This window comes from Oncorhynchus mykiss, chromosome 3, assembly GCF_013265735.2.
Source record: "Oncorhynchus mykiss isolate Arlee chromosome 3, USDA_OmykA_1.1, whole genome shotgun sequence".
NCBI classification, from domain to species: Eukaryota; Metazoa; Chordata; class Actinopteri; order Salmoniformes; family Salmonidae; genus Oncorhynchus; species Oncorhynchus mykiss.
Window position 1 is genome coordinate 44,106,459 of NC_048567.1, and position 14,281 is coordinate 44,120,739.

Here is a 14,281-nt window from a genome sequence, read left to right on the forward strand (position 1 = left end):
GAATGGGAGATTCGATATAGGCCTATAGTTTTTTTTATATTTTCTAGGTCAAGGTTTGGCTTTTTCAAGAGAGGCTTTATTACTGCTAGTTTTAGTGAGTTTGATACACATCCGGTGTTCAACATAGGAGGGCCAAGCACAAGAAACATCTCTTTCAGTAGTTTAGTTGGAATAGGGTCCAGTGTGCAGCTTGAAGTTTTAGAGGCCATGACTATTTTCATCAATGTGTCAAGAGATATAGTATTAAAACACTTAAGTGTCTCCCTTGATCCTAGTTCCTGGCAGTGTTGTGCAGACTCAGGACAACTGAGCTTTGGAGAAATACGCAGATTTAAAGAGTCCGTAATTTGCATTCTAATGATCATGAAATTTTCGTCAAAGAAGTTCATGAATTTATCACTGCTGAAGTGAAAGCCATCCTCTCTTGGGGAACACTGCTTTTTAGTTAGCTTTGCGACGGTATCAAAAATACATTTTGGATTCTTCTTATTTTCCTCAATTAAGTTGGTAAAATAGGATGATCGAGCAGCAGTGAGGGCTCTTCGATACAGCACGGTATTGTCTTTCCAAGCTAGTCGGAAGACCTCCAGTTTGGTGTAGTGCCATTTCCGTTCCAATTTTCTGGAAGCTGTTTCAGGGCTATTTTCTGTTTACCAGGGAGCTAGTTTCTTATGACAAATGTTTTTTGTTTTTAGGGGTGCGACTGCCTCTAGCGTATTACGCAAGGTTAAATTGAGTACCTCAGTTAGGTGGTTAACTGATTTTTGTACTCTGACGTCCTTGGGTAGGAAGAGGGAGTCTGGAAGAGCATCTAGGAATCTTTGGGTTATCCGAGAATTTATAGCACGGCTTTTGATGATCCTTGGTTGGGGTCTGAGCAGATTATTATGTTGTGATTGCAAACAAAATAAAATGGTGGTCCGATAGTCCAGGATTATGAGGATAAAACATTAAGATCCACACCATTTATTCCACGAGACAAAACTAGGTCCAGAGTATGACTGTGGCAGTGAGTAGGTCCAGAGACATGTTGGACAAAACCCACTGAGTCGATGATGGCTCCGAAAGCCTTTTGGAGTGTGTCTGTGGATTTTTTCATGTGAATTTTAAAGTCACCAAAAATGTGAATATTATCTGCCATGACTACAGGATCTGATAGGAATTCAGTGAACTCAGTGAGGGACGCTGTGTACTGCCCAGGAGGCCTGTAAACAGTAGCTATAAAAAGTGATTGAGTAGGCTGCATAGATTTCATGACTAGAAGCTCAAAATTTTGGGGGGTAAATTTAATTCTGCTATCATAAATGTTAGCAACACCTCTGCCTTTGCAGGATGTGAGGGGGATATGGTCACTAGTGTAACCAGGATGCGAGGCCTCATTTAACACAGTAAATTCATCAGGATAAGCCATGTTTCAGTCAGGCCAATCACATCAAGATTATGATCAGTGATTAGGTCATTGACTATACAGTGCCTTGCGAAAGTATTCGGCCCCCTTGAACTTTGCGACCTTTTGCCACATTTCAGGCTTCAAACTAAAAGATATAAAAGTGTATTTTTTTGTGAAGAATCAACAACAAGTGGGACACAATCATGAAGTGGAACGACATTTATTGGATATTTCAAACTTTTTTAACAAATCACAAACTGAAAAATTGTGCGTGCAAAATTATTCAGCCCCTTTACTTTCAGTGCAGCAAACTCTCTCCAGAAGTTCAGTGAGGATCTCTGAATGATCCAATGTTGACCTAAATGACTAATGATGATAAATACAATCCACCTGTGTGTAATCAAGTCTCCGTATAAATGCACCTGCACTGTGATAGTCTCAGAGGTCCGTTAAAAGCGCAGAGAGCATCATGAAGAACAAGGAACACACCAGGCAGGTCCGAGATACTGTTGTGAAGAAGTTTAAAGCCGGATTTGGATACAAAAAGATTTCCCAAGCTTTAAACATCCCAAGGAGCACTGTGCAAGCGATAATATTGAAATGGAAGGAGTATCAGACCACTGCAAATCTACCAAGATCTGGTCGTCCCTCTAAACTTTCAGCTCATACAAGGAGAAGACTGATCAGAGATGCAGCCAAGAGGCCCATGATCACTCTGGATGAACTGCAGAGATCTACAGCTGAGGTGGGAGACTCTGTCCATAGGACAACAATCAGTCGTATATTGCACAAATCTGGCCTTTATGGAAGAGTGGCAAGAAGAAAGCTATTTCTTAAAGATATCCATAAAAAGTGTTTAAAGTTTGCCACAAGCCACCTGGGAGACACACCAAACATGTGGAAGAAGGTGCTCTGGTCAGATGAAACCAAAATTGGCAACAATGCAAAACGTTATGTTTGGCGTAAAAGCAACACAGCTGAACACACCATCCCCACTGTCAAACATGGTGGTGGCAGCATCATGGTTTGGGCCTGCTTTTCTTCAGCAGGGACAGGGAAGATGGTTAAAATTGATGGGAAGATGGATGGAGCCAAATACAGAACCATTCTGGAAGAAAACCTGATGTAGTCTGCAAAAGACCTGAGACTGGGACGGAGATTTGTCTTCCAACAAGACAATGATCCAAAACATAAAGCAAAATCTACAATGGAATGGTTCAAAAATAAACATATCCAGGTGTTAGAATGGCCAAGTCAAAGTCCAGACCTGAATCCAATCGAGAATCTGTGGAAAGAACTGAAAACTGCTGTTCACAAATGCTTTCCATCCAACCTCACTGAGCTCGAGCTGTTTTGCAAGGAGGAATGGGAAAAAATGTCAGTCTCTCGATGTGCAAAACTGATAGACATACCCCAAGCGACTTACAGCTGTAATCGCAGCAAAAGGTGGCGCTACAAAGTATTAACTTAAGGGGGCTGAATAATTTTGCACGCCCAATTTTTCAGTTTTTGATTTGTTAAAAAAGTTTGAAATATCCAATAAATGTCGTTCCACTTCATGATTGTGTCCCACTTGTTGTTGATTCTTCACAAAAAAATACAGTTTTATATCTTTATGTTTGAAGCCTGTCTTTATGTTTGAAGGGGGCCGAATACTTTCGCAAGGCACTGTAACTGCCTTGGAAGTGAGGGATCTAACATTAAGTAGCTTTATTTTGAGATGTGAGATATCACAATCTCTTTCATTAATGACAGGAATGGAGGAGGTCTTTATTCCAGTGAGATTGCTAAAGCGAACACCGCCATGTTTCATTTTGCCCAACCTAGATCGAGGCACAGACACGGTCTCAATGGGGATAGCTGAGCTGACTGCACTGACTGTGCTCGTGGCAGACTCCACTAAGCTGGCTAACAGCCTGCTGCCTGGCCTGCACTCTATCTCATTGTGGAGCTAGGGGAGTTAGAGCCCTGTCTATGTTCGTAGGTAAGATGAGAGCACCCCTCCAGCTAGGATGGAGTCCGTCACTCCTCAGCAGGCCAGGCTTGGTCCTGTTTGTGGGTGAGTCCCAGAAATCTACAAATTCTATCTTTTGGGAGGGGCAGAAAACAGTTTTCAACCAGCAATTGAGTTGTCAGAATCTACTGTACTGCTCATCACTCCCCCTAACTGGGAGGGGGGCAGAGACAATTACTCGATGCCAACACATCTTTCTTCTTTCTGATTTACACGCTGAAGCTATGTTGCGCTTGGTGACCTCTGACTGTTTCATCCTAACATTGTTTGTGCCGACGTGGATAACACTATTCCTATATTCTCTACACTCGCCAGTTTTAGCCTTAGTCAGCACCATCTTCAGATTAGCCTTAACGTCAGTAGCCCAGCCCCCTGGGAAACAGTGTATGATCGCTGGATGATTCGTTTTAAGTCTAATACTACAGGCAATGGAGTCGCCAATGACTAGGGTTTTCAATTTGTCAGAGCTAATGGGAGAAGGAGAGACCAGAGAAGGCTCGGCCTCTGACTCCGACCAGTTGCTTAATGGGGAGAACCGGTTGAAAGTTTCTGTCGGCTGAATTAGCGACACCGGTTGAGCATTCCTACAGCATTTCCTTCCAGAAGCCATGAGAAAATTGTCAGGTTGCGGGGACTGTGCCAGGGGATTTATACTACTATCTGTACTTATTGATGGCACAGATGCGGTTTCATCCTTTCCTACACTTAAATGACCCTTGGCTAACGATTGCGTCTGAAGCTGGGCTTGCAGCATGGCTATCCTTGCCATAAGGCGATCGTTCTCCTGTATATTATGAGTACAGCGACGGCAATTAGAAGGCATCATGTTAATGTTACTACTTAGCTTCGGCTGGTGGAGTTCCTTATGAACCATGTCCAGATAAAGCGTCCGGGGTGAAAAGTTTAATGAAATAAGTAGAGCGAGGGGAAATAATAAAAATATAAAACGGTAATTAAAAAGTAAAAAACGTAAATTTGGCAGATAGCAAAGTAAGGTTAGCAACAAACTGCACAGCAGCACCTAAACAAGTCTACACGTTGTGACCGGAGAGTGGTTCATGTGATTAGATGTTAAGTACTTGACGAGGCTACCTGTATTTGACATTGTGTTGTTATTTCGCTGAACACTAGATGGTTTAATTTGATTTTTGCCAGTGAAACGAGGCTACTAAAAAAACTTGTTTTAATGTATTTGGCGTACCCCCAACGTCATTGAGGGTACTCCTGGGGAATACTAGCTGTAGAGGAATGAAGCTACTGTATGTTTGAATTGAAGCTGTAAAACACATCAAAACTAGGTTTCACTTGTTGTACCAGCAAAACATAGATTCACTGTTGTACTACCAACTTTCTACCACTAACTTGTTAACAAATTAATTGAGAACTTTGGTTCAGGGTTTGGCATGTGTGTACGTCATGTGGCGTATGTGTTACGTAACAGGGTCTTTGTCTCCAATTCAAGCAATGAGGCCACAGCTGAAAAAGTGCTTATCTACTTGTTCAAAAACTAACCACACTGGAAGTTATTCACTCCAGCGCTGTGTCCTGCCCAGAAGAGCATTTCCTCCTCCCTCCTCTCAATACACTCTCAATGCCCCCTTTGTGCCCATATCCCTCATAGCCTCCACCCCCAAAACCCATGGCGTCACAGAGATGATTGTTACCCTATTCCATGATGAGAGTGGCAGGTTTTTCTCTTCTCTGTATTGATCAACTCTGTGACATTTTGAGGAGGAACTCTTTTGTTTGGCCATAAACCCCACCTAACTCTCTCTTCTGGCCAGTGCCATTGTAGTGCTGCACTCTACTCTTGAACTCGTGAAATTCTCCTCTTTGAGATGAGTGCCCCGCTGTGAGCTGGTACAGTAGGAATGAGTGGGGATCCTTTTTGAGATGCACACACATAGAGAAGCACACAGACACACACACACACCACTCCTCTCAAACGAGAGCATACTGCACCCTGTTTCTGGTCCACACATATTGTGGCAATGCTGGCACGTACACACACACACACACACACACACACACACACACACACACATAGTAGTAGCTGTCTGTACTTTTTTTCTTTTGTTTGCAGCCTATTGTCAATCCCAACATCACACAACTCCCATCGTGGTACAACTCCTACCGCCACACTCTACATCAAACATCATAGTGTGTAACAAAAAGCCGTCGTTAAGAGTATCATCTGTGCCGTGTAGACCTACAATGAAGACTCATTAGCCTTTTGCCAAAGCTGAGCATTATTAAATGAAGTCAGGGGGATATTCTATTCTATGGGTCATTCAATGAATGGGCTCCGATTGGACCTGTAAGTTTGTGTGTCTGAGAAAAAGTCTTGGGAAAGGCTACTGTGTCCTTTCATTTTTGATTGAATCCTACGTCATAAAGGAACAACAGCCATGGAAAATGTCGGTAACCCCCGCTTTCTCTCCCCAGTCGACGTGAGCATGGCACTGCCCTTGCAGGTGCCCCCGGCTGCCATTCCCATGGACCTCCGCCTGGACCAGCCCTTTGGCCTAGCACCACGACCAGATGACCAGTGCCACCAAGGACAGGTCCCAGGTCAGCGGGAGCAGCAGCTGCAGCAGGAGTTGCTGGCCCTCAAACACAAACAGCAGATCCAGAGACAGGTGCTCATCGCTGAGTTCCAGCGGCAACATGAGCAGCTCTCACGCCAGCACGAGGCCCAGCTACAGGAGCATGTTAAGGTGTGTGTGTGTGTCCTCTCCTCTCCATCTTTTTAGTGATCTCTCCTCACCATGCAACTTATTCGACCCCTCATCCCAATCTTACCCCCCCCCCATCACCCGCTGCTCTTCCCCCTCCCTCCATCTCTCCATCCCTCCTTCCCCTTTGCTCGAGGGCTGTCTGGATTAATGCAGAAAGATTTTCATTGCAACAGGGACTTGGCTCAACAGAATGTGGTAAGGACAGAGGGGATGGGTGTAGGAGAGGACATGCATGTATGCGTGTGTGCGTTTGTGTGCCTATGCCTGTGCATGCCAGTGATAAGTGGGTCAGCTGTTTGTTCACCCACACCCGCCCACAATTTCTACTAACCCATCCCCAATCACCCGACTACAAGTGATAAAGTGATCTGAGGCCAGCACCCGACCCTAACTCACAAATATAGAAAATACGCTGTAGCGTAGTCAGAGATTTTTTGACAGTGGGTGTGGGATTTTTTGTTGTTGTTGCCTAATTCAGATAGGTCTTTGTTACTGCTTTTAATTTACTACATTTTGTTAGTCAACTTGTCTATAATTAAATACATGAAGCTTCTCTTCTGACAATACTTGTCGCCACTAGAATACTAAATAAACCCTTGCTCACCAGAAAATATGTCATACATCAATCGAATGAATGTTTCAATCTAGTTGACATTGGTAAAGTTTTCTCTTTCATCTCTGCTTCTCTCCAGCAGTAAAGATGTTTAGGGAGCGGGGAGAAAATGCAAAGATTTTCCATGCAAAATGACCAAATGACATTAGTTTGACCATTGTTAAGTTAATTACAAGCTGTGAAAACGACCCAACATGTTTCTGATGAGACTTAAGTTTGGCTTGGATGCATATTTTATGTGGTTAAAATACTCTCAGCTTTTACGATGCTGATAAAGAGGGCACCTTTACAGACGGTCCCTAACTAATCATTCATTCTCTCAAGATGCTATTCCTTGTAAACCATCTGAACAGTAGGCTACAATTCCCTTGACGTGCCATATTTGAAGTCCCCGTCTTGTTAGTGTCAAACGTCAGATAAAAAAAATGAAAGAAAAACCTCTATCTAGCCTATAGATATGAATTGCACAAGAATCATACAGTATATTTATGGATTTTTAATGCATTGTTTTCTCTTTATTCCAACTGCCCGCCCGCCCCTCGTCCACACAATATTTCATGACCCTAAACCCACCCGCCCTGTGGATATAACCGCGGGGACTGCGGATTATGAGTCAACCCGCTCTTCACTAGCGCATGCGTGTGTGTGATGTAACTGGATCTGCCGGTTACGTTGGGCTGCTTTTCTGATCTTAATAGGAACCCCGTCCTTGGGAAACTGTGTATGCATGTGTACCACCGCATATGTGTGTGTGACAGTGAGAGAAACTGCTCGCTTTGCAAACAGGCCTCCACGGTGTTGCCACGGGCCGCAGCCTCAATCAGGCAATGGGAGCTAGGCAGCCCAGGCTAAAAATAACTCTGAAAGCTCCAGTCACAGCAGCCAGTGGGCTTCAGCACCAGGTAGGGTGGGATGCACAGTGATTGGCACATCACTAGCTCTACATTATGCCTTGACAGCATGCTGACTGTTTTCTATTTTGCTCTGTTCCAGTCAACACCCACCTGTACTGGTTGAAATTATGCAAACACTCTCCATAGTGAGGCTTTTATCATCCAGTTATTTAGGCATTTAGTCTCACTCTTGATGACTTCTTAAAGAGTAACTTTCATTTAAAAAAAGTCTTAGTTATAGTGAAACAAGTCAATTCTGGTCTTCATTTTGACAGTTTGTTGCAAAAGTGATATATTTTTACTACTTTTAGTTCAACTCTACCATTGAATTAAAGCAGGAAGCACCAGTGTCTCAGTCTATAAAAAAAGTGGTCAGATTAAGCAGATGCTAAACTACAAGGCTGTTTTGCTAGCACAGACTGGAATATGTTCCAGGATTCTTCCGAATAGCATTGAGGAGTAGACCACATCAGTCACTGGCTTTATCAATAAGTGAATCGAGGATGTCGTCCCCACAGTGACTGTACGTACATACCCCAACCAGAAGCCATGGATTACAGGCAACATTCGCACTGAGCTAAAGGGTAGAGCTGCCGCTTTCAAGGAGCGGGACTCTAACCCGGAAGCTTATAAGAAATCCCGCTATGTCCTCAAACGAATCATGAAACAGGCAAAGCATTAATACAGGACTAAGATCAAATTGTACTACAACGGCTCCAACGCTCGTTGGATGTGGTAAGGCTTGCAAACTATTACAGACTACAAAGGGAAGCACAGCCAAGAGCTGCCCAGTGACACAAGCCTACCAGACAAGCTAAATAACTTCTATGCTCGCTTCGAAGGAAGTAACACTGAAACATGCATGAGAGCACCAACTGTTTCGGATGACTATGTGATCATGCTCTCCACAGCCGATGTGAGTAAGACCTTTAAACAGATCAACATTCACAAGGCCACTGGGCCAGATGGATTACCAGGACGTGTACTCCTAGCATGCGCTGACCAACTGGCAAGTGTCTTCACTGACATTTTCAACCTCTCCCTGTCCGAGTATGTAATACCAACATGTTTCAAGCAGACCTCCACAGTCCCTGTGTCCAAGAACACTAAGGTAACCTGCTTAAATGACTACCGCCCCTTAGCACTCACGTCTGTAGCCATGAAATGCTTTGAAAGGCTGGTCATGGCTCACATCAACACCATTATCCCTTGAAACCCTAGACCCACCCTAATGTGCATACCGCACCAAAAGATCCACAGATGATGCAATCTCTATTGCACGCCGCACTGCCTTTTCCCACCTGGACAAAATGAACACCTATTTGAGAAGTTGACTACAGCTCAGCGTTCAACACCATAGTGCCCTCAAAGCTCATCACTAAGCTAAGGACCCTGGGACTTAACAGCTTCCTCTGCAACTGGATCCTAGACTTCCTGACGGGCCGCCCCCAGGTGGTAAGGGTAGGCAACAACACATCCGCCACGCTGATCCTCAACACCCCTCAGGGGTGCGTGCTCAGTCCCCTTCTGTACTCCCTGTTCACTCATACTGCACGGCCAGGCACGACTCCAACACCATCATAAAGTTTGCTGATGACACAACAGTGGTAGACCTCATCACCGACAATGATGAGACAGCCTATAGCACATATGTCAGAGTCAAGGCCCGCGGGCCACATCCGGCCCGCAAGAAGGTTTTTTACGGCCCCTGGGATGATCTTGATTTATTATTAGAACCGGCCCGCAGCAAGCCGGCAGCCCGCAGATCTTTTACACGCACCAATACTACATTTCCCACAATGCAAAGGTGACGCACCGAGCAGTAGGCTGCTTCATTTCAATATTTATTGGCACAGCAGTCGTCAGCATCACAGTAAAATTAACTTTCAGATACCCATCAAAAATGGCAAAACGGAAGGTGGATACTGAGAACCGGGGGTTTCAAACAAGGTGGGAGTCGGAGTATATGTTCACGAAGGTAGCTGGAAAACCTGTGTGTCTTCTGTGTGGAGAAAGTGTGGCGGTACTGAAAGAGTATAATCTGAGACGACATTATGAAACGAAACACGCGGACAAAAACAAGAATATGGACATGGAACAAAGGCTACAAAAGGCAGAGGAATTAAAACGAGGCCTCAAATCTCGACAGGCTCTGTTCAAAAAAGCCAAATCACAAGGCCAGGCTGCTGTCAAGGCCAGTTTTATTTTGGCAGAAGAGATCGCTAAATCAGCCCGGCCATTTACGGAGGGGGATTTCATCAAAAACTGCATGATTAAAGTTTGTGACGAAGTTTGCCCAGAAAAAAGGCAACTCTTTTTAAATGTGAGTCTGAGCAGAAACACCATTGCCGAGAGAGTAGACCAGTTGTCCATCAATCTAAAAGAGCAGCTTGTGAAAAAGGGAAAAGATTTTATTGCATATTCCTTGGCTGTGGATGAGAGCACCGACATTTCTGACATTGCCCAGTTGTCAATTTTCATCCGCGGAGTGGACTCCAACCTAAGCGTGACAGAGGAGTTTTTGGCTTTACGTCCTATGCATGGCACAACTACGGGGCATGATTTGTATGAAGAGGTGTCAAGATGTGTAAATGAGATGGAGCTGCCTTGGGAAAAACTCGTGGGTTTGACAACCGACGGAGCACCTGCGATGTGTGGACACAGGAGCGGACTGGTGGCGAAGATACGGGAAAAGATGCAAGAGGAAAACGCGACAGGTGAGCTGACAGCTTATCATTGTATCATACACCAGGAAGCGTTGTGCGGTAAAGCCTTGAAAATGGAGCATGTAATGAGCATCATCACGCGCACAGTTAACTTTATCAGAGCCAAAGGTTTGAATCACCGCCAGTTCAAGGCATTTCTGACGGAGTTAGAAACGGAGCATGGTGATTTGCCTTATCACACAGAGGTGCGATGGCTAAGCCAGGGAAAGGTGCTTCAAAGATGTTTCGAGCTTCGTGAGGAGATTTGTCTGTTCTTGGACAGCAAAGGGAAAGACACAACACAACTCCGAGACGAAATGTTTCTGTGTGAAATGGCTTTTCTGTGTGACATTACGAGTCATCTGAATGCAATAAACTTGCAGCTGCAGGGTCGGGATCGTGTCATCTCTGATATGTACAGTACAGTGAAGGCATTTAAAACCAAACTGACTCTGTGGGAGACGCAGATGCGGAAAGAAAATTTGAGCCACTTTCCCAGCTGCCAGACCATGAAAGAGAAGCTCTCTACCAGTGCGTTCCCGAGCACACAGTTGGCTGATAAAATAGGTATGCTTGCCGCTGACTTTCGACGCCGATTTGCTGACTTTGAAGCACAAAAAAGCAGGTTGGAACTGCTCGGTAACCCATTTGCTGTTGACGTGGAACGCTCACCACCAAACCTCCAAATGGAGTTGATTGACCTCCAATGCAATGATGCACTGAGGGCAAAATATGCGGCAGTGGGTGCTGCGGAGTTCGCCCGTTTCCTCCCCGGCACAATGCCCCAGCTGCGCATCCAGGCTGCTCAAACGTTGTCTATGTTTGGCAGCACATACCTGTGTGAACAACTGTTTTCTTTGATGAACCTGAACAAAACATCACACAGAAGTCGACTTACTGCTGAACACCTCCACTCAATTCTGAGGATTTCTTCAGCTCAGAGCCTTACCCCGAACATTGATGAACTTGTGGAAAAGATGGGACACCACCAAGTATCACCCTCAACCTCAAACAAGTGAACATTACTGTGCAATCACATATTTAGAGTTTTTACTCAGTTCAAGTTTAAAAGTTAAAATTTAATATTTGTTTTCACTGCATGTTACTTCTCCTTAAACAAAGTGTTGTTTTTGATTAATAGATTTTTGCACTTTATTTTTTTGTATTTCAATCCAATTATATTTTAAAAATATTTCAGTTGAGTGGATGATAGAAAATTGCTATTATTGTTTTTTCTTTGAAGTAAATTTAGCCCACTTTTGCTAAAATAGAAAATATAGTCTACTGATGGTGCCTTGAATACCGGTTTCTTTCATTTAATGTTCATGTTATGGGGATATTTATATAAAGGAAATTTGTCTTTTGTGTCTGTTGAAAATTAAAGATTACTGACAGAGCCATAAGAAAATATTGCTTTATTTATCTGATCATATTGTAATATATTTGTTAGGTTTTCAGTAGGTTCAATTAGGTTCACTAGACTATATGCGTCATTTAAAAATTTTTCAATGAACATTCGAACAGTCCGGCCCTCGTCTTGTAGCTGATTTTTTTATTTGGCCCTCCGTCCATTTGACTTTGACACCCCTGGCCTATAGGGAGGAGGTCAGAGACCTGACCATGTGGTGCCAGGACAACAACCTCTCCCTCAATGTGATCAAGACAAAAGAGATGATTGTGGACTACAGGAAAAAGAGGACCGAGCACGCCCCCATTCTCATTGGTGGGGCTGTAGTAGAGCAGGTTGAGAGCTTCAAGTTCCTTGGCGTCCACATCAACAACAAACTAACATGGGCAAAGCACACCAAGACAGTCATGAAGAGGGCACTGCAAAATCTATTCCCCCTCGGGAGACTGAAAAGATTTGTCATGGGTCCTCAGATCCTCAAAAGATTTTACAGCTGCACCATCGAGAGCATCCTGACGGGTTGCATCACTGCCTGGTATGCTAACTGCTCGGCCTCCAACCGCAAGGCACTACAGAGGGTAGTGCATATGGCCCAGTACATCACCGGGGCCAAGCTTCCTGCCATCCAGGACCTCTATACCAGGCGGTGTCAGAGAAAGGCCCTAAATCATCAAAGCCTCCAGCCACCTTAGTCCTAGACTGTTCTCTCGGCTACCGCACGGTAAGCCATACCAGAGCGCCAAGTCTAGGTCCAAGAGGCTTCTTAACAGCTTCTACCCCCAAGCCATAAGACTCCTGAACAGCTAACCAAATGGCTACCTAGACTATTTGCAACCCCCCCCCCCCCCCCCCCCCCCCCCCACTACGCTGCTGCTACTCTCTGTTATTGTCTATGCATAGCCACTTTAACAACCCTACCTGCATGAACATAATTATCTCAAATACCTCAACACTGGTGCCCCCGCACATTGACACATTGACTCTGCACCGGTGCCCAATGTGTGTAGCCCTAATATTGTTATTTACTGCTGCTTTTTAATGATTTGTTTTTCTTATCTCTTACTTTTTTAAACTCTTTATTTTTAGGTATTTTCTTAAAACTGCATCGTTGGTTAAGGGCTTGTATGTAAGCATTTCACTGTAAGGTCGACACCTGTTGTATTCGGCGCATGTGACAAATACAATTTGATTTGAAATTGTGATGTAGAGGCACCTTCAGAAGGGAGGGGTTCGGTATGAAATACACTCCCTTCTAGATGTGGCTTACTATAAATGCAGGTGACAGCGCGCCTTATTTGGTAATGGTCTTGGTAAGTGAAGTGTGCCATGATGCTTCTCTGACTAGACAATTGACGTTACACAAAATTCAAAAGACAGTAAGGCACATTTCCGCATATGATGACATTTTTGCTTACCCTTTCATACCCATCTACAGTGTATGTGCTTTTACGAAGAAAATAAACATGTAGGCTATGAGGATTATGTTTTTATATTCGTAGCTACATCCATCGTAACAAGAAATACAGTATTTCTACATTGTAGAATAATAGTGAAGACATCAAACTATGAAATAACACACACGGAATCATATAGTAACCAAAAAAGTTTTAAACAAATCAAAATATATTTTTCTTTTAGATTCTTCAAAGTAGCCACCCTTTGCCTTGATGCCAGCTTTGCACACTCAGGCATTCTCTCAACTGGCTTCATCTGGAATGCTTTTCCAACAGTCTTGAAGGAGTTCCCACGTATGCTGAGCACTTGTTGGGGGCTTTTCCTTCACTCTGCTGTCCCACTCATCCCAAACCATCTCAATTGGGTTGAGGTTGGGTGATTGTGGAGGCCAGATCATCTGATACGGCACGCAGTCTCCTCTGAACAGTTGATGTTGAGATGTGTATTTTACTTGAACTCTGTGAAGCATTTATTTGGGCTGCAATTTCTGAGGCTGGTAACCCTAATGAAAGTATCCTCTGCAGCAGAGGGGTCTTCCTTTCCTGTGGCGGTCCTCATGAGAGCCAGTTTCATCATAGCGCTTGATGGATTTTGCGACTGCACTTGAAGAAACTTTCAAAGTTCTTGAAATGTTACTGATTTACTGACCTTCATGTCTTAAAGTAATGATGGACTGTCTTTTTTCCTTGCTTATTTGAGCTTGAAGAATATACAAATATATTTTGATTTTTGATTTGTTTAACGCTTTTTTGGTTACTACATGATTCCATATGTGTTATTTAATAGTTTTGATGTCTTCACTATTATTCTACAATGTAAAAAATAGTAAAAATAAAGAAAAGCCCTTGAATGAGTAGTGTCCAAACTTTTGACTAGTACTGTAGATGACAATGTTGGTAATGTCAACTCGTTTTTCCCCAGATCAGTGTGACCGATTGATGGTGCAGTCCACTAACAGTTAGCTCATAGTTCAATAGTTGTGAGTTCTAATCCCACATGGGGCACGATATCAATTTTTTTCACATCTTTGATTTACAATATTCATCCCATGCCCACACACGAATA

The 14,281-nt window shown here is 43.8% G+C and overlaps 1 protein-coding gene across 3 annotated transcripts in view; it reads left to right on the top strand.

The window, feature by feature from the left end:
* The window catches only part of LOC110504116 (histone deacetylase 4), a 132,284-nt gene that overhangs the window by 30,637 nt on the left and 87,366 nt on the right, over nt 1-14,281 (top strand). For all 3 annotated transcript variants that reach the window (XM_036974177.1, XM_036974162.1, XM_036974170.1), the window contains exon 2: nt 5,850-6,121. In XM_036974177.1, coding sequence (XP_036830072.1) covers nt 5,850-6,121 — 272 coding nt within the window. The remainder of the gene's footprint in view (nt 1-5,849; nt 6,122-14,281) is intronic.